General features: G+C 35.7%; 3 protein-coding genes across 3 annotated transcripts; 1 reads left to right on the top strand and 2 right to left on the bottom strand.

Annotated features, from left to right (window-relative positions):
- Positions 1 to 478: 478 nt before the first annotated feature.
- LOC129237756 (odorant receptor 13a) lies at positions 479 to 9,817 on the top strand. Its single transcript, XM_054872683.1, has 6 exons — positions 479 to 1,151; positions 1,300 to 1,770; positions 1,849 to 1,948; positions 2,070 to 2,177; positions 9,423 to 9,665; positions 9,728 to 9,817. Exons 1-6 carry the CDS (start codon positions 790 to 792, stop codon positions 9,791 to 9,793), a joined length of 1,350 nt encoding a protein of 449 aa, XP_054728658.1. The 5' UTR covers positions 479 to 789; the 3' UTR covers positions 9,794 to 9,817.
- On the bottom strand, positions 9,325 to 14,188 carry LOC129237755 (UPF0415 protein C7orf25 homolog). Its single transcript, XM_054872682.1, has 6 exons — positions 13,981 to 14,188; positions 11,069 to 11,258; positions 10,869 to 11,005; positions 10,529 to 10,811; positions 10,187 to 10,458; positions 9,325 to 10,121 (listed from the first exon to the last, which is right to left on the bottom strand). The coding sequence occupies exons 1-6, from the start codon at positions 14,137 to 14,139 to the stop codon at positions 10,041 to 10,043; spliced, it is 1,122 nt and encodes a 373-aa protein (XP_054728657.1). The 5' UTR covers positions 14,140 to 14,188; the 3' UTR covers positions 9,325 to 10,040.
- A 296-nt stretch (positions 14,189 to 14,484) lies between these two features.
- On the bottom strand, positions 14,485 to 20,163 carry LOC129237754 (probable arginine--tRNA ligase, cytoplasmic). The gene is made up of 5 exons (XM_054872681.1): positions 20,009 to 20,163; positions 19,804 to 19,944; positions 19,366 to 19,748; positions 18,970 to 19,299; positions 14,485 to 15,753 (listed from the first exon to the last, which is right to left on the bottom strand). The coding sequence occupies exons 1-5, from the start codon at positions 20,048 to 20,050 to the stop codon at positions 14,601 to 14,603; spliced, it is 2,049 nt and encodes a 682-aa protein (XP_054728656.1). The 5' UTR covers positions 20,051 to 20,163; the 3' UTR covers positions 14,485 to 14,600.
- Positions 20,164 to 20,686: the final 523 nt, after the last annotated feature.

Raw genomic sequence — 20,686 nt, 5'->3', positions numbered from 1 at the left:
ACGGCGCAGCTGACTATTTTTTTTTTATTCTACTAAATGTCAACAATGCACAAACTAAATTTCAGCCAGTATTAAATGAGTTGTTAAAAATTTTTTTTACACGTTTCGCAGCATCCCACGCACGTACTCACCGCTACTGGACCAGCTGACGGTTAGTTTCGTCATCCATTGGATGGCGTCTGCCTTCAGTATTAGAATCAGTCGGCATGAAATGATGAGGTCAAAATGACCCCTGGCTCCCGGACTAAAATAAGTATCATGGCTTCTTATTTACGGTGATTACTTTATTCATACCTTTAAATAATTTTAATTCAATTTTACTGCAATTCTGATGCCATTATTTGTTTGGTAATTCAGGATATGTGCCATTTGTCGTTAAAAGCACTTTTTAACCGGCACAGGAGGCGTGCTGCCTCCCCATTCCGTCAAATATTTTTTTGGACACGGTAGCTCGTACACACATGCATATATACATACTTACGTACATCCATATAATTAATGGTTGAAAACCCAAAATTTCTGCCAGCCTATCCATTGAATTTCAACCAAACGATTAATTTGACGAAATCAACAAATTAAAAATTCTGTTTATGTGTCAAATCGCGCGAACGATAAAAGGGAAATTCTAATGCAGTTTCACGCCTACACAAAATTAAACGCTAAAATGTATTCCAACAGATTTTATAAATACCGCTCAACACCAACAAAATGCCAGTTTTCAGCGTTCATCTGGGTTACTAAACGACTAAAAAAACAGAGTTCATTCGAGAAATTCAGAATTTTTCGGGAATGCTTTTCAATCCGAAGCCGTTAAAAGATCCGGTGCACTTTAAATTCCCTTTACAGTGCATTTGGTTGAAATTAAATGGATCGTGGCCGTTAAAGCGCAAAATGTCCAGTGCATTGGAAAAATATTTCAGTTTTCTATACAGCACTTGGGCCTGGTACGTCGTGGCCATGGTTGGCATAACTATCGGATTCCAGAGTGCATTTCTTGTGACGACTTTCGGCAATATAACGGTGACCACCGAGAACGGCTGCACTACGTTTATGGGCGTGTTGAATTTTGTACGCTTACTGCACTTACGACTGCGCCAAAAGGAGTTTCATCAATTGATTGCGCAATTCGTGCAGCATATCTGGATTACTAAGTTTGTGCATAGTTTCAAAAAATTCAGCAAAAAAAAAAAAAAAAAAAAAATTAAAGAAGAAAATAATTAAATTTCTATTATTAAATATTTACTTTGAATTTTTCTTACTTTTTCTTATTATTTCTAAATATTCATTGGCAATTCACAGATCTTCGCAAGTATCCATTGAGCGCGGTTGTGCCCGCAATATGCGCGTATATCAAGTGATTTCAGTTCTGCAATCCTGCCTCATCACAATGTACTGCGTTATGCCATTGGTCGAGCTCTATATGCTAAGCGTGAATCATCCGCATGACTTGGACTCCGTTGCCAAACCATTTCCTTACAAAATGTTGTTCCCCTACGACGCCAATCATGGCTGGCGTTATGCGCTCACCTATTTGTTCACAGCTTGGGCTGGTGTTTGCGTGGTGACTACGCTCTTCGCCGAGGACTCCTTATTCGGCTTCTTCGTCACCTATACTTGTGGCCAATTTCGCATTCTACACAATCGCATAGACAATATTATACCCGATTCGTATGCAGCGGTTCGAGCTGGTCGCGGTACAGTGGCTGATTATCAGCGTGAATGCGTCCGACGGCTGGACAGAATTGCGGCCAAGCATAGCATTTTATTCGAGTGAGCAACTAGAGCAGCCACTGAGTGTGAGAAGAGTGTATACAAGAGTGGGAGTTTTTTGTTTCTTTAATCTTTCAGTTTCGTCAATCTCTTGGAAGAGTTCTTCAGTCCGATTTTGCTGGTGAATTTTTTGATTTCGTCCCTTCTAATTTGCATGGTGGGCTTTCAGTTAGTGGCGGTAAGTGCACATTGGTGTGATGATCAAACAAAAAAATAAAATTTAATTAACATTTCCTTACTAACAAAAGAAAAACAAAAGATTTCCTTCAAAAATTTGTACTTAAAAAATCTAATTGCAGATGAAAAACATGTTTATAGGAGACTACATCAAATTTTTGGTATACATCTTCTCGTCCCTCTCTCAACTCTTTGTGCTTTGCTGGAATGGCGATAAAATAATTCAAAACGTTTGTATTCCAAATCCAAGCTAAGCTTAAAAAACATATTTCACATTTTTACAAATTGGAGTTGAAGATTTTCCTAAGTTGTTTAAGAGTTTTATTTTCAAAAAACAAAAACAAACCTGGTAGCCCTCTCAAAAAACCAAAAAACCAAAAAAAAAAACAGATTCTGAAAAGCCTTAAGTGGTTAGGGGTAGTCAGAGGCCCGAAAAAATTATGATTTTCATAAATTTTCTTTTGCTAGTCAATTGCTTTATTTTACAAAAATAAAAACATAGCATTAATACATTCGGTTTCAACTTGACTTTTAAAAATTCCAAAAAAAAAAAAAAATAATAATTGTAAAAATTATCGCTGTTTGTGTGGATCCCTTTTCTCCAGAAGTCACTTGCGGTGATCATCACAAGTCCTTGGAGATTCAACTAAAATCAATCGGACAAAAGAAATTAGTTTTATTCTTAGATAATATTGTGACTGATCGAAGCTTTTTCTTTTCAAAATTAACAATATGGCAGCCTCAGAAATTATTTTTCAGGTTTTCGAGAAAAAACCCGACAATTAATTGTCCTTCAATCTTTTGATCCCTCGATCAGGCAAGAGTTTTTTATGTTCTTCAAAAGCAGTATAAATTTTATTGAAATCTACCAAGCTGTTTTTAAGTTATAGTGATCACCAGTTCAAAAAACATAGTTTTGAGAAAAACGCATTTAAAGTTTTGCTATCTGCTCCGGACCGCCCGAGTGCCCTTTGTTAATTGCTGAATAACTCGAAAAGTAAAGGATTTTTTAATATATATATATATATATAATTGGCGCGTACACCCTTTTTGGGTGTTTGGCCGAGCTCCTCCTCCTATTTTTGGTGTGCGTCTTGATGTTGTTCCACAAAGGGACCTACAGTTTCAAGCCGACTCCGAACGGCAGATATTTTTATGAGGAGCTTTTTCATGGCAGAAATGCACTCGGAGGTTTGCCATTGCCTGCCGAGGGGCGACCGCTATTAGAAAAAACTGTTTCTTAATTTTTTGATCTTTCACCGAGATTCGAACCGACGTTCTCTCTCTGAATTCCGAATGGTAGTCATGCACCAACCCATTCGGCCACGGCGGCCGCGTTTTTTAATAAGAGGTGTTATTTTGATATTCAAAGAAAAATGCTATTTTTTAATATATTATAAATGATCGGATGTTTATTTCATACAAATGACCACCACGACCACGCTTACAGGACAATATCCTTTTCACGAAATTTTCCATAACCGAATTGCAAAGTGACTGCCCTATGTCCTCGATAGCCTCACGAATTCCGTCTTTGAGGCCTTGAATCGACCCTGGGCTGTTGGCGTAGACCTTCTCTTTCACGTGGCCCCAAAGAAAAGAGTCGCAAGGTGTTAAATCATAAGATCTCGGTGGCCAATTGTGATCACCTCTTTGAGAGATAACACGGCCCGGAAACTTTTCCCGTAAAAGATGAATGGTTTCGTTGCTTGTGTGGCACGTAGCGTCGCCTTGTTGAAAATAAACGTTGTCCAGATCAATACCATCCAATTCCGGCCATAAAAAATCGTTAATCATCTCTCGATAGCGCATTCCATTCACCTGTAACACCTGTTATTGGAAAACCCTATATTTGTCGGATTCACTTTAACTTTAAGAAAATACAAAAAAAAACAATTTTTTGAAAATTCTGACTACCCCTAACTCCTCAACATAGCACAGGCTGGATATACTATGCAGACACTGATAAACGGTCACTCACATCTTATTTGGTACAGATACATTTTTTTTTTTTGTTAAGCGTTCTACATTTCATAATATTTTGCGAAAATGGAAAAACATAGTATGCAGATATTTTATTTATTTTGTTTTGTTTCATTTCTCAGCATAAAATACAAAAATCCACTAATTTCATTGCAATGCAAAACAACAGAACACAAAATTCACGCCGCAGCTTAAATGACACAGTTAAAAAAAGTACCACTATTCCCGGCGCAAGTTTCAATAAACGAAATTATATTTTTAGTAAGCGAGAATTTGTAGAATGAGTTTGATATAAACCAATAAAATAAATCTTTTTTTAACGGTGGGACCCCGTACTTCGAAGTATACTACTAACAAGGTGGTAGTACAAGGCGAAATGTCTGAACCCTTCCAGGTCCTGTCTGGTGTTAAACAAGGAGATGTATTGTCTGCTCTGATTTTCAACCCGGGACAATATTTGAAAAAGATTTTAAAATATGTGCTTATACTGACGACGTTCTCATCATGGCAAAAAACAAACTAATTCGCATATTCAAGCTGCTAGAAATAAAAGCAAAAATTAAAGGACTGAATGTCAATGCCGAAAAAAATAAATTTATGCTTCGCTCAGCACGTAATATGGATGCCAACAATCTAGCCATAGATGAATTCAAATACTTAGGATTCGTTCTAAATATCAGCGAGTAAAGACACATCAATTTCAATAGATGAAAGAAATGAATCTGCTAAAAAGACGTACCATGCAAATATAAAATTGTTCAGATCAAAGGTTTTATCACGAATGCAGAAAATCAAGATGTATAAAACTTTCTTACTTACGGTGCTGAAATGTGGACACGGAAAGTTAATGATATAAACCAGCTATTGCGATTTGAAAGAACCATAAGGAGTAAAATCTACGGTCCCTACAACTTGAAAACGGCACGTATCGCATCCGTTACAACAACTAAATTGAAAACCTTAGTTGTGGTGAAAATGTAATACGTTTTATTAAAGCGCAGCGGATTAGATGGATTGGCCATATCAGAATGCCCAACGAAAGAATCCAAAGAAGGGTGTTTACTTTGCGTTCAATTGGAGGAAGAGAGGCCGACTAAGAAAGAGTTGGCTTGATGACATCGAAGCAGACTTAAAAGCGACGAACGTTCGTAATTGGAGAAATAAGGCAAAAAAGACACTCAATGGGAGGAGGATTGTTGATGAAGCTATTGACCACCACAGACTATGAAGCCAAGAGAGAGAGAGAGAGAGAGACCCCGTATTTCGATAGAAAAGTACTCACTTCATGATTTAGTTTTGCAGCATTTCAAAAAAGAAATGTCGCACCGTAAAAGCTGAAATTGCACATTCAAGTTCGTTCACCTAATTGAATGCTTTATGCATGGAAATCGTGCGGTAAATAAAGGACGACAGGGCCCAAATAAACTTTCACAGGGAAAGAATGTCATTGGTTAGTGCGCCAATTGAAGAAAAATCCGGCAACAATCGCTCCAAAGTTAACTGAAATGGCCAAAAATTATTTAGGTACGACTTGGCATCCAGAAACTGTTTAACAAATACTGAGGGAAGCAAATTTAAGTGGTAGAATAGCCTGTAATATACCTTTTGTAAGTGCAAAGAATATAAGTAAGCGAAATGCAGTTGGGGCGTGACCATCTAATTGTAACCCTAGCATTTTGCAGACGAGGTAAAAATAAACTTCTTTGGACCAGAGTGCAGACCTTTTACATGGCGCGAGACCAAAACGGAGCTCAAACCACAAAATTCGCGAGCGACTATGAAACAAGGCGGTGGCAACCTTATGGTTTGGGCTTTTATGTCATAAAAAGGAGTTGAAAATTTGACTTTATCGAAGTAGCATTAAACAAATTTGTTTATTTGAAACTTCTGCAAGAAAATTTGATTCAAAGCGCTAGAAAATTACAAAGTAAAGATGACTTTCGCTTTTATCCTGATAACAACTTCAAGCACAAGTCAAAAATAATACAAACATAAGGTCTCTTCTATTCGCCATTTTCCCTGCTCGCTATCCCTATGCTCGATTAACATGACGAAAAATTTGCATGCGAAAGCAACAACAAAGTTATCGAGTAAGATTCGCCGCTAGCGAGTATGACTTAGCTCATTAGACTGGCATAACTGACTGTCGAATAAATATATGTAATTTAAGGGGTTATATACCTTGTGGTCCGGTGAAATTAGCGAAAGTTGGGTTTTTTTTAAAGATATGTAGCAATAATTTTATTGTATAAAAGTTTTTATTATTGGATATTACAATGTTTAAAGAAAAAAAAAAGGCTTTGTTTGTGTAAAAATATTTAAAAATGGCGGAGTTATGGCGTTTTCCCCCAAGACCCTTTTTTGGAAGAGGCTTGCGGTGGACGCGATTCAAGTCCACCAAGTCAACTGAAATCAAAAAATCGAAAAGATTTCATTAGTATAGGGTTATATCTTCTTAGTGAACGATCAATATATTAAATATTTTGATTTTTGTGAAAATAGGAACATGTTTTTAAAAAACTCCACTTCTACAGTCCTAAAATTGGCATTAAAAAATTCATATCTGCAAAATAAAAATTTATACATAAAAAGTTGATCGTTCACTAAGAGGCGACATCAATTACGAACAATTTAAAAAAAAAATTATAAAAATCGGTTGAATACTTTTTTTGCAATCGCGTCCACCGCAAAAGCATTTTTGGAAAAACACGTTTTTGAGATAATCGCGTTTAAAGTTTCAAGCGCCGCATGAGGCCGTACGCTCAGGACGTGACGACGCACAATTTAAAACGCTGTAACTTTCGATCTATTGCTCAGATCTCTATGAAATTTTTGGAAAATGTTCTCAAGGGATTGTACTTTACGATAAAGAAATAAAATTTATTTTGATTTTTTTGAAAAACACAAGGTATATAACCCCTTAAGGCAGCTCTATTCCCACGTTACGAATGCATGTTCATTTTTACCAGATGCTTCATCTATTCGCCACTTGCTAACTCTTGGCGAAAAGAAGAGGCCTATAGTTAATATGTACATAAAAACCCCCCCATTGTTGAAACTCTTGCACAATCGTCGAATTTGAACGTCATCGAAAATATAAGACAAATATAAGAAAATATGACATCCATAACAAATCTGATTTTCAAAAGGCGGTACTTGAAGAGTGGAATGAAATTAGTCCAGAACACAAAATTGTAGATAAAACTACAACAAAGTAGTAGATAAAACTCTAAAAATTAGAAATAAATAGTTGCTCTTTTTTAACTGTATTATTTAAGCTGCGGCGTAAATTCTCTGTATGTTTTTGTTTTTTCGTTACAATTAAATGAGTGGACACTTTTTGAACTTTATGTTGAGAAAACAAAAATGATATAAGCAAAATAAAAGATATCAGCATACTCTGTTTTGCCATTTTTGCAAAATATTATGAAATATAGAACACTTTACAAAAAAATCGTATCCGTATCAACAAAAAACTGTACCTACAAAAAAATTCCCTTTTCCAGCATTTCGGAAAACAAGCGCTATTTTGTTTGCATTCAACCAAAACATCAACAATAAATTATTTCTGCTAAAGCTATCTCAACCGCCTTAGAAATATTCAGCTTGCTTTGACAATTTGAAAGTCAAAGACAAAAACCAAATATAAGGTGGCGCATTCCAATTTTTTTGGTAACTTTTTTACTAAATAAGAAATTATAATTTTGAGTGGTGGAATGATCAAATGTCAAATATGATTGACGTACGACGTCATTTAAAAAAATGATAAATCTTCCGATACGGTGATTAATTTTGAGCCAACTTGTAAATATAAATAAATTTTGTTTTTGTACTACTGCTATTACTTTGAATAGATTTATATATTTTAGAAGCACGTTGCTAGATTTATATTTTTTAGAAGCAGCTGTTTTTTTCACTTGCAAATTCTTACAAGTAAAATCCAGTAAAAACTTACAACTTCCACTCAAAATGAAATGTCCTTTTGCTCTCTCACTTTACCCTACTTTGCAAGTTTTTTGCGTACATAAACACCAAAACGTGATAATTTGCGACAATTATTACAAACTATTTGCTTCATGAACAGACCTAGTTTTAGACCGATCTCGGCTTGTTCAAAAAAAGGAAAAATCCTCTTTTCTTGTATATTTTCTTGTTCGAATATAAATGTGGTATTCCTGACTGTTTTCTCTTCAACTTCCAAAAATTTTTAGTTAGCAAGAGCAAAATAAATAATTAGATATTTGTAAATTTTTAAATTTTTCTTAAAGCTTTGTACGATAACCCTATTTCAAGTCATTTGGAAATCCAATGTTCGAAAAGCTGTTAGTTAGCCCAAGTGGAATATATGTAAACAAATATTTTTCTTTACCCCTTTCCTGCTAATAACATTTCAAAAATTAAACGTTACATTTGTTTTGGATGTAATGGTGTTCCAACGTAAACGTGTGCCCGTACGTCCCTATCAGCTGACATGATGAAAGAACCGTCTACGATACTATGGAACGGAACAGTGGTGAGAATTCATATGCATGTGGCTTTCATTAGTTTAATCGTGCCAGCTGATACGGGCGTACGTTTTCGTTGGTGAGTGTGAGCACCATAAGTTGGGTACAAATAAAGAATACGTACCGTTTGTGGCCGTATGGCATTTTAAATGAAAGGTAAATGAATAAAACTTTTAAAGAAATTATATTTAGATTACGCTCATTGGGCAAATTTTCGACGAAAATCGTCTCACACAAAAGTAGGTTTATTTTAATTACCTTTCTAATGGTATACTTAGTGTTGTAAAGGGTCAAGTAGTTTTTCAGATGCTATAGTTTTAAAATGTCTAGAATTGCTCTTTGGCCTTTTATATATCTTCGTCTTCTAGTTTCCACATACGTATTTTAATACCGTTGTAATCAGCATAAAGTCTATCGAATCAGATTTTTAGCTTTTTTCTAGCCAAACGGAGCGATTTTCTGTACTTTCCTTTGTTTTGTAGACTACCATACGACAGTGCCCGGATTCGAAATCCACTGTTGTTTAAAATTTCAAATGATAGGGAAGATTTTTTCTGATTTCGGTCACCCCTCCGCAGGCAATGACAAATCTCCGGGCGGGGTAAAACTGTAGGCCCCTCCATTTGTGGAACAAAATCAGCTCGGCCAAACACCCAAGAAAATTCGTGGCAAAAAACGCAGCAAGAACTTACCATAAACATGTTGCTGGCAATATTGCTGTAGGCAACTTTTCGTGCGTCCGATGGAATTATAGAAATAGCATTGATTGAAGTGAATAATGTCACATTATGCACGCGACCATGTGATGTGATATGGCGATGTGATATAACGATGTGATATAATGATGTGACATAATGAATCTAAATTGATAGAATTGAAAACATATTCGTTCTCATTTAAATATTTGTTAACAAATTCTTAGTTTTTTTTATTATTTTTATCTATATTTGTATGTATAAACAATAATTCTTACAATTAACTCCTCAGTCACTTGAGATGGCCAACCATTTGTATTCATGCAACTGGGAGAGTGATATTATATTTACCGATACCAGAGTAGAAAATAATGTCGGAAATAATCCACAGTCGAAGAAATCATTGCCAACGGTTTACTATTCAACTGATTCAATCTTTCGCGGGAAGCTACAGTTTATGATTTTGCGCAGTCAACGACAAACCTGCATAACGGCCATGAAGTTCTCAACATTGTCCTTAAACAGCTTTTCAGGGGTATTCGAAATTACTACAAGCATGAATAGTAGCTATATATTATATTTATATTCTATTTGTAGTTAATGAGCTCATCCATGAGCTATTTTGCACTATTGCAGAGCTTCTACGAGAATGAGGAAAATTAACAAGTGGCAGTGCGTTGCTCTGAGAACCAATATTTGATGGTATAAAACCACTTCGTTACCGACAATTCGTTGCCATACGCTACCAACCGTTTATATATAACATTTAAGCTTACTTTGCGAATTCTTGTAACATTCAATTAACAGTAATACATTTCGCTATTAACCCAAAGAATTGAGAGTTTTAATTATGAAGATCAACTTTTGTGTAATAAATCAGTTGTTCTTCATTTCACGCTACAGTTGCCGATCAATGTATGGGTGTGCCTGACGCTTCTTTAGCTTCAGTCAACGCTCTGGCTTGATGTGTGAATACTGGAACATTGATACCCTAAAGCACATTTTTGAAAACTTTAGAAAACATCATACCCCACACACAACACACAAATTCAATACCTGCATTTTAGCCGAACGGATAAATGCCTTATTCGAAGTCACTGTAACCGCTTTCATTTGCGTGCCGAAGGCGAAAATCTTCATGCTTCGTTGATTGATTTTACCGCTAAACTTAATCACAGCTAATTCATCTGGCACAGTTGCCACATCTGGTAGAACTTCCACACGTGCCATCAACTCTGTAGCACGTCGATGCTCCTGCGGACCCGCCAGCAGCGAAATGATCTCCTCAAATGAATTGTATGCTGTTTGACAGCAAATAAGACGTTTCCCTTAAACAAAAAAAAAAAAAAAATTGTTGAAAAATTACCTACACGTACAATTTCGACTGCAAATGCATACCCTCAAATAGGCTATCCAAAATCGGTTTTAAAGGCGCTTGGCGTTCTTTTTCTGCCTGTTCGGTAAGTATGGACTCACGAAATATCCAATTACAGCTGCCATTGCAAACATTGCTAATATACGCTAACAACGTAGTGATGTCTATATTAAGAGTGCTCACATTTAAAATGTCTGCACTCTGATCACAGTCCGAGGGTTCGGCTACCGAAGCTATTTCGATGCCTATCTCTTGCAGTTCTTCAATCAGCGCATTGTCAATGGTTTGGCTGAAATAGAAAACCACCTAAAAGAAGTGCATGGGTGAGTAAATGGGATGTGAAAATCCATTTCGCAAACATGCCTTTGGCGGCTTGAACATGCACAAATGTTGCGCGCTGGCTTCTACAAACTCTTGCGCTTGGTCTAATATGCTACGCGCACCATAACTGGCCGCGCCTTTGGCCGCATCTGTCAATGATTTAGAGTTACGTGCAATTGCTGTGGGGATGAAATTAAATATATTATTTTATATTGATATTGCGAAATCCAATTAGAACTTGCCTTTGATCCACTTCAATCCATTCTCACAGACAATGTCCACGCGCAACGGGTTATTACGTCCCTCAATTGGAAATCCACAATCGACGTGCACTACCTCTCGCTGCAATTTCACGATCTGCACCAGGAAAGCGTAGTGCGTTAGATTGCTGCATTGCACGTGATTTAGCTTGAGAGTTGAATTCTTAATAACCTGGCAAAATAAAAAATTGCAATAACAAAAATAATGTTAAGCACGCATCCTTGGCTGATGTTTAAGGGGTTATATACAGTTAGAAGACCGAAAAAAGTGAATTTTCCAGAAGTTTTTCTGAGAAAACTTAAATTTATTGATTAAAAAATTTGTACACATATTAAAATTTGTACAAAAATAATGTTAAGCACGCATCCTTGGCTGATGTTTAAGGGGTTATATACAGTTAGAAGACCGAAAAAAGTGAATTTTCCAGAAGTTTTTCTGAGAAAACTTAAATTTATTGATTAAAAAATTTGTACACATATTATGTTATCTTTTAACTGTATTTTAAGACTTAGTGTTAGTAAAAATAATTATTTGGAAAGGAGCTACAGCTAATCTCCAGGAGCTTCTCTCAAAAAAGTCGTTTTGTGGTGACTACTATATCTCTGAACTGGATCCTCTAAAATTAAAAAAAACCAAACCGATTTCGTTAAATTAATGTTAAATCTAGTAATTAATCGAAGGAATAAGCAAAATAAATTTTTTTGAAAAATGGCGGTTTCTCAAAAAAAAAAATGGATTTTTGACCAAAATTTCGGCCTTAAATTGTTTGTAAAAAAAAATATTTATCGGTAAGACAAAATTAATTACTAAAAAATATATTTAAGCAGCTCGTATTGAAATTTGAGACTAAACGGTTTAGTTTCGAGTAATGTTGGTCACCGACTTTGAAAACACCATTTTGAGAAAATCGCGTTTAAGGTTTGAAAAGCACTTTCCATAGGATAATTTTGTTTTTTTTCAAATTCGTGTGCAACTTCGAAAATATTCAATATACATATCTATATTAAGGGATGAGCCTCATGTAGAAGCCTCAAAAAATTGATTTTTTTTTTCGATAATCTCAAAATATAGAATCTTAAGAATATACTGTGAAATTTTCATGCGGAAATTCCTAATATTATAGCTTCTATAGCCCATTAACTATGTAGAGAGCGGTCCGCGCGCTCCTGTAGCTCAAACTTTAAACTCATTTATTTCGAAACTGTATTTTTAAAAACTGCTCGTATTGTAACTCAAACAGTTATCGACTGACTTGTTTGAAGTTTGGTGAGGGCTTTCTGCACCTTACTATCGGAAGGATAAACCTAAAATTTCAGATATTTCGCGTTGATAAATTACTTTTTGAGGGTTAAAATTGTCAATAAAATAGCTCTAAAATCTGACTTTTTTTCAAAGGCTTATTTTATAATTAATTTTCTACTTGCTTTTTAATTTAATAGATTCATCCTTTCCGTTAATATGTTATAAAAAAAACCAATTTCATTTTTTTGTTTCAGATCGATAGATTAAGAGTAATAAATAGAGCAGTTTGGGACATCGCGCCGTAGGCAGTCGACAAGAAATGATCCTGAACCGCCATTTTGGGGAAAAAATGAAAACAATTTTTTTTGCACTCTCGAAAGGTTAAATAAAGTTGTGTTAAAGCTTTAAAATAATATAATTATTTTATCACCTTTAAAAATATGTATAAAAAATGATCGATTTTGATAGGATAGAAAAAGTTGTTTCTAAAGCGGTAGCCCCTCAACAGGCAATGACAAACCTTCGCATGTATTTATGCCATTTGCCGTTCGGGGAGGTGGCTTAAAACTGTAGATTCCTCCATTTGTGGCAAGACATCAAGACCACAAATAGGCGGAGAATGCAAAAGGCGTGTAAGCCCCAATTATATATATAATATATATGTTCATATATATGTATCATCACCACAAATTTCTAGAGCTCCGGTTTTGAACATAGGGCCACTTTGAGGTTTCATTAATCTAAAAAAAATTTTGGTTAATAGGTGATAGGCCTACCGCACCCGACTCTGGTGCTGGTGCATGGGGCTGCCAGCTTGTTCTCCAGACTGGTATCCAGTTATACTGGATAGGGACAGCATTTACTATTTGTGGGGTGTGAAGGTTATACCGCCTGTGCTCGCCTCGTTTGCTCACACAGAAGGTACCGCGTGAAGGTGATGTCAACACTTGGATGGGATGGAGTGTAATTCCCATCACCACGCAAGCTGCCCGTATATTATATATAAAATATTGGGTCCTATATGTATAGTATACGTAAAACCTGTTTGGCCTGTACAGCCGCTTTATTTACATCTACGAAGCCAAGGTAGGGTATTGAGCAACCACACGACATACACATGCGCTGCCAGGCTTAAGGATTCCTAGGCCTTTTAGGACTGTAGATGGAAACTATGTGTGTTGGCAGATTTTAAAATGATATTTTATCTGTTATGTGACCATAGATGCGTTTTGGTGGGCTTGCTTGTGATGATGTTCTGCCACTGCGCCGTGTGCACTCGCTTGTGTCCCGGAGCTTCAGTATGCGGGTTCGCTAACGCAGTAACAGAACCAAGCTGCCATCAAAACAGTCGCCTCATAAGATAAATTAAATAAATTGCACACGGGAAAAATTAAAATCTGCCAACATACATAACTTCCACCTACAGCAAGCACACAACGTACGCTCGCCATTTGAACGCGCCATCGGAATTGGCTAAGTTTCAAATCCGGCTATCGATTGTCCCTTCAATGGCAACACTTCATTAATCTCGACATCGATTTTGGATACTAAAAACTCAAAAATCTTGGGAAATATTAGATTGCATTTCAATCAAGTTTTGCTTGCATTGAAAAAATATTGATATAATCCACTATTTACAACACTTCTTTACCTTCTTCAAGAACTTGACTTCCTGACTGATTTTACGCTGAATTTTTTGTACACCGCCAATTTGGACATATTCCTCCAATTCTTCAATTAACTCATGACCAAGTTTTATTTTCTCGTCGGCACGTTTCACAAGCTCCTCAAAGGAAATTTCATTATCCATTGCAAAAACTAAACTCAGCAAACCCTTCCATACGAAAAATGAATATGAATCAGCTGTGCTGTGACAACAACACAACAACTACGGGAAAATGACAATGTGACTAGCATCAAATAAAAATCCCCCAAAAACAGAAGAAAAAACACTGCAAAATTTCAAAGACAAATTAAAACTTTTCATGTAATATTTTGATAGGCTACTAATTAATTAAATATCTTACAGAAATTTATAATTATAAGTTTAGTTTTGAACTAATGTTAAATGATGTTATTTTACAAAAGCAGTCGGCACCAACTTTGTAAATGCAGTTAGGTGACAAATGAATAATTAAAAAGATAAAAAAATGTATTCGTATTCAATAGCCTTCCATCTTTATTATTGTTTAATTTTATCAAACGTCATTTTCTGTGAAAAAATAATACATCACTAGATTAATAGCTACGCTAGTGTGATGAACGCAAATTTTAAATCTTAGAAACAGGCTTTAATCCCAAAATATAAAAGCACTGCTTCAGCACAGCGGCCGTAGCTTCGCACAACAGGATGCGCCCATGGTTGACCTTAACAATTTCGCCACTTTTATTTTTCTCGATACAATAGCAACTGTCATAGAATTCGGAGAACACAGTACAAATTTCATAGCAGAATTCACAGAGTGTATGCAAGAGAAGATCCTTGGAAATTTTAATCAGCACATCGGGGAACTTCAATAGAGTCTTCGCCAATTTCCATTCCTTCTCGTGATCCAATTCGATAGTAGCACCACTATCCAGCACTTTAGCCAGATCGGAAAAGTCCTCGCCACAATTGCGAGAAATCGAACAGATTCGCGTAAACGCATAGAGTAGATACACGGCTGTATTGCCGCGATCTTCCAACATCTTGTCGAAGGAGAACACATACTCGCTTGTACGATTGTGACTTAAATCGGCATACTTTATGCAACCATAGGCGACCGATTCCTGAGCTGCTTTCAATTCCTCTGGTGTAAGCACTTTATCACGTTCCTTTTCGAGCAATTTATCCAGCGCTCGTTTTAATCCCTCATCCAGTAGATCGGAAAGCTTTACTGTCTCACCGGAACGTGTCTTGAATTTTTTGCCGTCCTCTCCTAGCACCACACCGAAATTAACATGGTCAGCTCGATGTATTTTCGGATTGAAAATACCGGCACGTTCTGCGGCACGATAAATATTTTGCAAATGTGTACTCTGACCGGAGTCTACGACGTATATCAGCCATTCGGCTTTTTGTTCTTCTAAACGATAACGGATTGCAGCCATGTCCGAGGTGTCGTACGTAAATCCTCCATCCGATTTGACGATCGTCAATGGTATGCCTGATGATCGTTCACCTGGCCACATGATTATGCGGCCATCATCTTCTTCGAGTAGGTTCTTGGATTCCAACAACTTTATAACTTCTTTCATGCGTGACTGATAGAAAGACTCACCGAGTGGTTTAAGTGTTATATCTAAGCGGTCATAGATTTTTTGGAACTCTTCACGTGAAACATCGCAAATTTGTGTCCACGCTTTAATTGAATTCGGATCGCCGTTTTGTAATAGCACAACACAATTATAAGCTCGTTTCTTGAATACTTCGTCTTCATCGAATCTGGTAAAAAACAAAAATTGGTAATTAGTAAAATTTAGTTTAACAATAAGTGAATGGAAATAGAAATTTGTACTGTTTACATTTGTTCAAAAAGTTAAATTGCATATTCACCTACTTCATATTTAACAAAAAAAAGTTCAACTAAAAACCTTACTTCTACTGGTCAAAATAATAAATAAACGATATTTTATTTTACACCCAACTCTCTTTTTACACGGTCTTTTTTTACACAATTTTGAAATAATACGGTTCACTATATACATTTTTTACGCGAAATTTTCGTTCTTGTACGAATCTCAAAACAAAAAATGTTTTTCTCAACAAAACATAATTCTTAAAAGAAACTTATTAAAATGTTTCGTGTAAGATTGAGTAAAAATACATACATACATACAGTCTGTGAGAGAGAAAAAAGGAACCGCGATTATTCATGAAGTATAAAAGATATATAATTAATTATTTTTTTTACATGAAATTGTGTACAAAACTACGAGTCGCAATTACTTAATAAGCCGTGTAGTCTCCATCGTTGGAGTATATCTCGACATCTTCTCGGCAGGATTTGAAGCTTTTCTGCGTCGCTCGTCGAAAAACAGAACTAGATTTTGCGAACTTGACGCACGAGTTGCTTTAAATCGTGGACTGGCTCCGGCAAGATGCGCTTTCATAATTCCCCACACATTTTCAATGGGGTTGGCGCCTGGGGACTGGGAAGGCCAGTCCAATACTGTGACGCCATTTTCTTGTTTTGTTGTTTCTCAATGTGTTTTTCTGAGAGCAGTGGCCTCCGTCAGTCGTCGCCCGATGGTGTTGATACTCACATCTATTCCCTTTTTAGCAAGAACTGATCGTGCTTGACGTAGTCACAAAGAAGGGTCCCGCTTAAAAATTTGGAGATTAGTTTATCCTGCTTTTTTGTTGTCACTCGCTTCAAGCCGCACTCGGAAAAGTCATCAACATTTTTTTACATTTTATACCGCTGATTCTACATCACAATAAACTTTTTTGATTTTTTAATCACTTTTACAGCAGCGGCGTAAGATACATAATTTCGGTCTTTTCGGGGATTCTGCTGTTTCCGTGGCGCCGCAATGTATGGCAGATTCTTATAGAACTCGACAAAAGAAAACGAAATGAAGGAGTAAAATTTTTTGATATCTCGCTTAGTTTTCGAGATATTGAATAAAAAAAAGGCTGGAATTTAGAATAATGTATATTGGGCAATTTTTGCATTTGCAATGGTTTTAACATGGAAAGGAGTTCTACGCAAAAATACTGTGGAGTGCGTAGCCGGAGTTGGACTGATGAGGGTAATTTTTTTGAAGCGCATCCGAAGGCCGACGCCAAAAGGAGTTCTACGCAAAAATACTGTGTTAATTAATTTAATTTTAATTACTTTATTTTTTTCTTGTGATACGCTTAATATCATTGTTTTTGTCCTTGGTTTATATTCGGTTAATATCTCGAAAACTAAGCGAGATATCAAAAAATTCTACTCCTTCATTTCGTTTTCTTTTGTCGAGTTCTATAAGAATCCGCCATTAAATTGCGGCGCCACGGAAACAGCAGTATTGCCGTCTTTTCGAATGCGTGCAAAAACATACCGCCTCAAAACGCTTCGCGTACTACTCACTCATTTCTGTTTGGTTGCGCTTACCCGAAAGTTTCAAACGACACTAACCTGAGTTAGCACTGGCGTCGTAGCCTTTGAGTGGGACTATTACGCAGCAAAAAACAGAACGAAATATACGTTGAAGTTACAAGAAAAAAGCCGGTTCTTTTCTTCTGACACAGACTGTACATATGATCTTTCAAAAACGATGCAATAAGTACATTTTAGAATTAAGTCCCTCTGTGCATTAAAATTTCAATCCATAATTATTTACAATGTGGCGCAAGATTAATAATCCAACTTAGTTTTTCTATCATTTTTTCATGAATAAAAAAAATAACTTTGACTATTACGCGCTCCATTACTTGTGTCAGGTTCATAAGTGTCAAATATGACTGACGTACGACGCCAATTGCAAATATTATAGGTTTTCCGATAGGGTGATTCATTTTGCACCACCTTGCATAGATAACGCGAGAAAGCAAAAAACAGTCGCTAATAACAGATTTTTTTGCAACGAAAAAACCAACAGAAGCAGTTAATAACTTGAATAAAGCCCATCAGCTGAGCTGGACTATCTGACATATCTACTGATGATAGCATTTTTGGTTCAATCCATAACAAACGTACACGCTTGTTATCAAGTAGAATTGTAGCAAAATTGATTTTTATTCATAATTTCAATTAGAATTTGTATATGACTGGTACTTATGGATTGAATTTTCACTGTACACTTATTTTTATCTTTTTTGTAATAAAAATGAATTCCTTTTGTTTATATTATATTTATGGCTTTCAATTACTTAGAATTTTTCATCTTGCACGATTTTTCAAAATTGAGGAACATATCCCCAAATTTACAGTGTGTCGCATATAACTTTTTACACGATTTTTTTTTTTTGTACTTTTTTTTAAAGAACGTTCTACCGTGTAAAATAAGAGTTGGTTCCAAGGCGAATCTATTAAAAGTGGTGTTGGTAAAGCAGCTGATTTGTTTTTTTTTTCTTTCACTGTGTCCCTCGGGCTTTCAGCACAGAATAAAACAAAGCGAATTAATTTTTTGTTTTTTACTTTTTCAATACTTTGCCGTGACAATCAACCGTACAAAACATTGTTGTTGGTCTAGTGCCACCACCTTTAATAAATGTGCCTTGGTTGGTTCTAAGAGTTCATTCTAAAACAAGTATCATATAAATCAAAGTAGACAAATTCGAAAAAGTTCACAAAAATTTCAAACTTTTTAATTAATAAAAAAAATTTGGGTGCGCAGTTTTGTAGCATACCAAATAGTGCAAAATAGAAGTACAATAAAGTGCAGTTGATTTTTTGCAATTTTTTTCTGATGCTGCCGAGTGTTTTCTTTCATATAAAAAATGTCGAGCATTCGTTATATAGAGAAAATCGAAATTTTTCTAAAGATATTGATCAAAACGTGTGAATTTTTTTTTTTAATTTGCAGAAATTTGACTACATGGTTTTTGTAGTAGAGCGAACTATACTTTCATAAAAAACTGTTTAAAATGAAATGAAAAACAAACGCAATATGTCAAATAGATGATATTGAATAATAGTGATTGAATACCAATAAGACGCATTATGTTTACCTCTTCTTCGATTCTTTGTAGAATGCTTGTAAATCACCAATAGGCGGACTTTCGGTTACGAAATTGGGAAAACGATCCTCCAAGTGTGCAATTAACATGCCAAACTGTGTACCCCAGTCACCCAAGTGATTGATGCGCAAAACGTCGTGTCCTAAAAACTCCAGCAAACGGCAAATAGACTCACCAATAATAGTCGAACGCAAATGACCAACGTGCATCTGTTTGGCTATATTCGGTGAAGAGAAGTCCACGAGTATTCGTTGCTTTCGGCAGGCTGGTGGTTTAACTCCATACCGCAACAAGTTGGAAATTGCACTAACAGCATAATCTCTACATTTAAAAAAATGCTCAATTTAATTTTATATAATTGGAAAAGCATATAATATAATATTATACTTCTTGATAAACACATTGATGAAACCAGCTCCCGCAATCTCGGTTCTATCCAAAAGCGGAGATTGCGCAGCATGTTTAACTATTTCATTGGCTATGTCCCTCGGCGATTTATTTATGCCAGAGGCCTTTAACGTTTTTGCTAGTGACATGGGACTATTGCACTGATAATCTCCAAACTTAGGAGTAGTTGCACTCACTGGTGATATTATAGCTGAAGTGCCGGCAAGTTGTGGGAATGCTACAGCGATGGCTTTTGTAAATAAATCTGTAATATGTTCGGTTATCGAAATCATTTCACTATCAGTGGTTGGCAGTGCAGCTGATGCATATTGAGTCACGACTGCAGAAGGCGACCCTTGAGAGTTCTCTTCGGCAACAATCGCCTTGGATGATGAAATATTAAAATATTTTACGAATTAATAAAAACGATTAAGTCACCTTGTTCAAGATCGCTAGGCGATGCTTTAATTTAGTATTCTCCATCTTTAACTTTGCGTACTCTTCATCATCTTCAAACTCAAATCCTTCGCCACGTTTGGTATTTTCTATTTGTGTACGCAAATGGGCTGTCAACTGCTCCTATAGGGCGAAATGAAAACAGTGAAGAGTTCACACAAATATTTCTCATTGTTCAATTGCAAACCATTTCGTCCACAACAGCAGCTTCATGTTCTAATGAACACATTACGGCTCCTAGAATATTATTATACAAAAATTTAGTGAAAATATATAAAACTTTATTTTTCGTGGACACGAAAACGTCACTAGACCAACCACATGGAAGAGAAACAAATTTATAAATTGAAAACAACAACTCAAGCCGCTAGATTTGGTAAAACATATCGATATATATCAAAATATAAATATGTATATCGAAATATCGATATTTTTCCCAACACATAATGCTATGTTCCAACGAGACGTAATTCGCTGTCTCATTCGTAATTCAAATCCCAATCGTATTGAACAGAAACTAAAGGTGGCGTCTTAAAAAAACCGCCTATTTATTTTTCGCGATTTCAACAACTGGCTGACGTCATGAAGCGTAATAATATAAAACAAATACTATTAGATATTACTGTTTGTGAATATTCAGTGAATGGCTTTTTTATATTATGATTTGAAGATTTAAATTAAACATTTCATTTCATTTCAATTATTGCCCAAAATCATTTTAACAAACTAATGAAATTGTTTAAGCAAAAAATATAAAGACTTGATTACTCCGAAGCTGTACAAGTAATAAATTTATTGAGCGTCTCATTTTTCAATAACTGTTTAAAGCTAACTGTGCATAGATGAATTCGAAGAAATAATACCA

This window comes from Anastrepha obliqua, chromosome 2, assembly GCF_027943255.1.
Source record: "Anastrepha obliqua isolate idAnaObli1 chromosome 2, idAnaObli1_1.0, whole genome shotgun sequence".
NCBI classification, from domain to species: domain Eukaryota; kingdom Metazoa; phylum Arthropoda; class Insecta; order Diptera; family Tephritidae; genus Anastrepha; species Anastrepha obliqua.
The sequence above is the reverse complement of the archived record's forward strand: the minus strand, read 5'-3'. Positions and strand labels throughout refer to the sequence as shown.

Bases quoted from the DNA above. Each gene is read 5' to 3' on its own strand.
- LOC129237755 (XM_054872682.1), bottom strand. From the start codon at position 14,139: ATGGATAATGAAATTTCCTTTGAGGAGCTTGTGAAACGTGCCGACGAG. The intron at 11,006-11,068 runs GCAAGTTCTAAT...TCATCCCCACAG, and splicing joins TGGATTGAAGTGGATCAAAG to CAATTGCACGTAACTCTAAA. The intron at 10,122-10,186 runs GTATTGAATTTG...AATGTGCTTTAG, and splicing joins TCCGTTCGGCTAAAATGCAG to GGTATCAATGTTCCAGTATT.
- LOC129237756 (XM_054872683.1), top strand. From the start codon at position 790: ATGCTTTTCAATCCGAAGCCGTTAAAAGATCCGGTGCACTTTAAATTC. The intron at 2,178-9,422 runs GTTTGTATTCCA...TTAACTCCTCAG, and splicing joins GCGATAAAATAATTCAAAAC to TCACTTGAGATGGCCAACCA. The intron at 9,666-9,727 runs GTATTCGAAATT...TTCTATTTGTAG, and splicing joins CCTTAAACAGCTTTTCAGGG to TTAATGAGCTCATCCATGAG.
- LOC129237754 (XM_054872681.1), bottom strand. From the start codon at position 20,050: ATGTGTTCATTAGAACATGAAGCTGCTGTTGTGGACGAAATG. The intron at 19,749-19,803 runs GTGACTTAATCG...TCATCATCCAAG, and splicing joins GCCTAGCGATCTTGAACAAG to GCGATTGTTGCCGAAGAGAA. The intron at 19,300-19,365 runs GTATAATATTAT...TTTTAAATGTAG, and splicing joins ATCAATGTGTTTATCAAGAA to AGATTATGCTGTTAGTGCAA.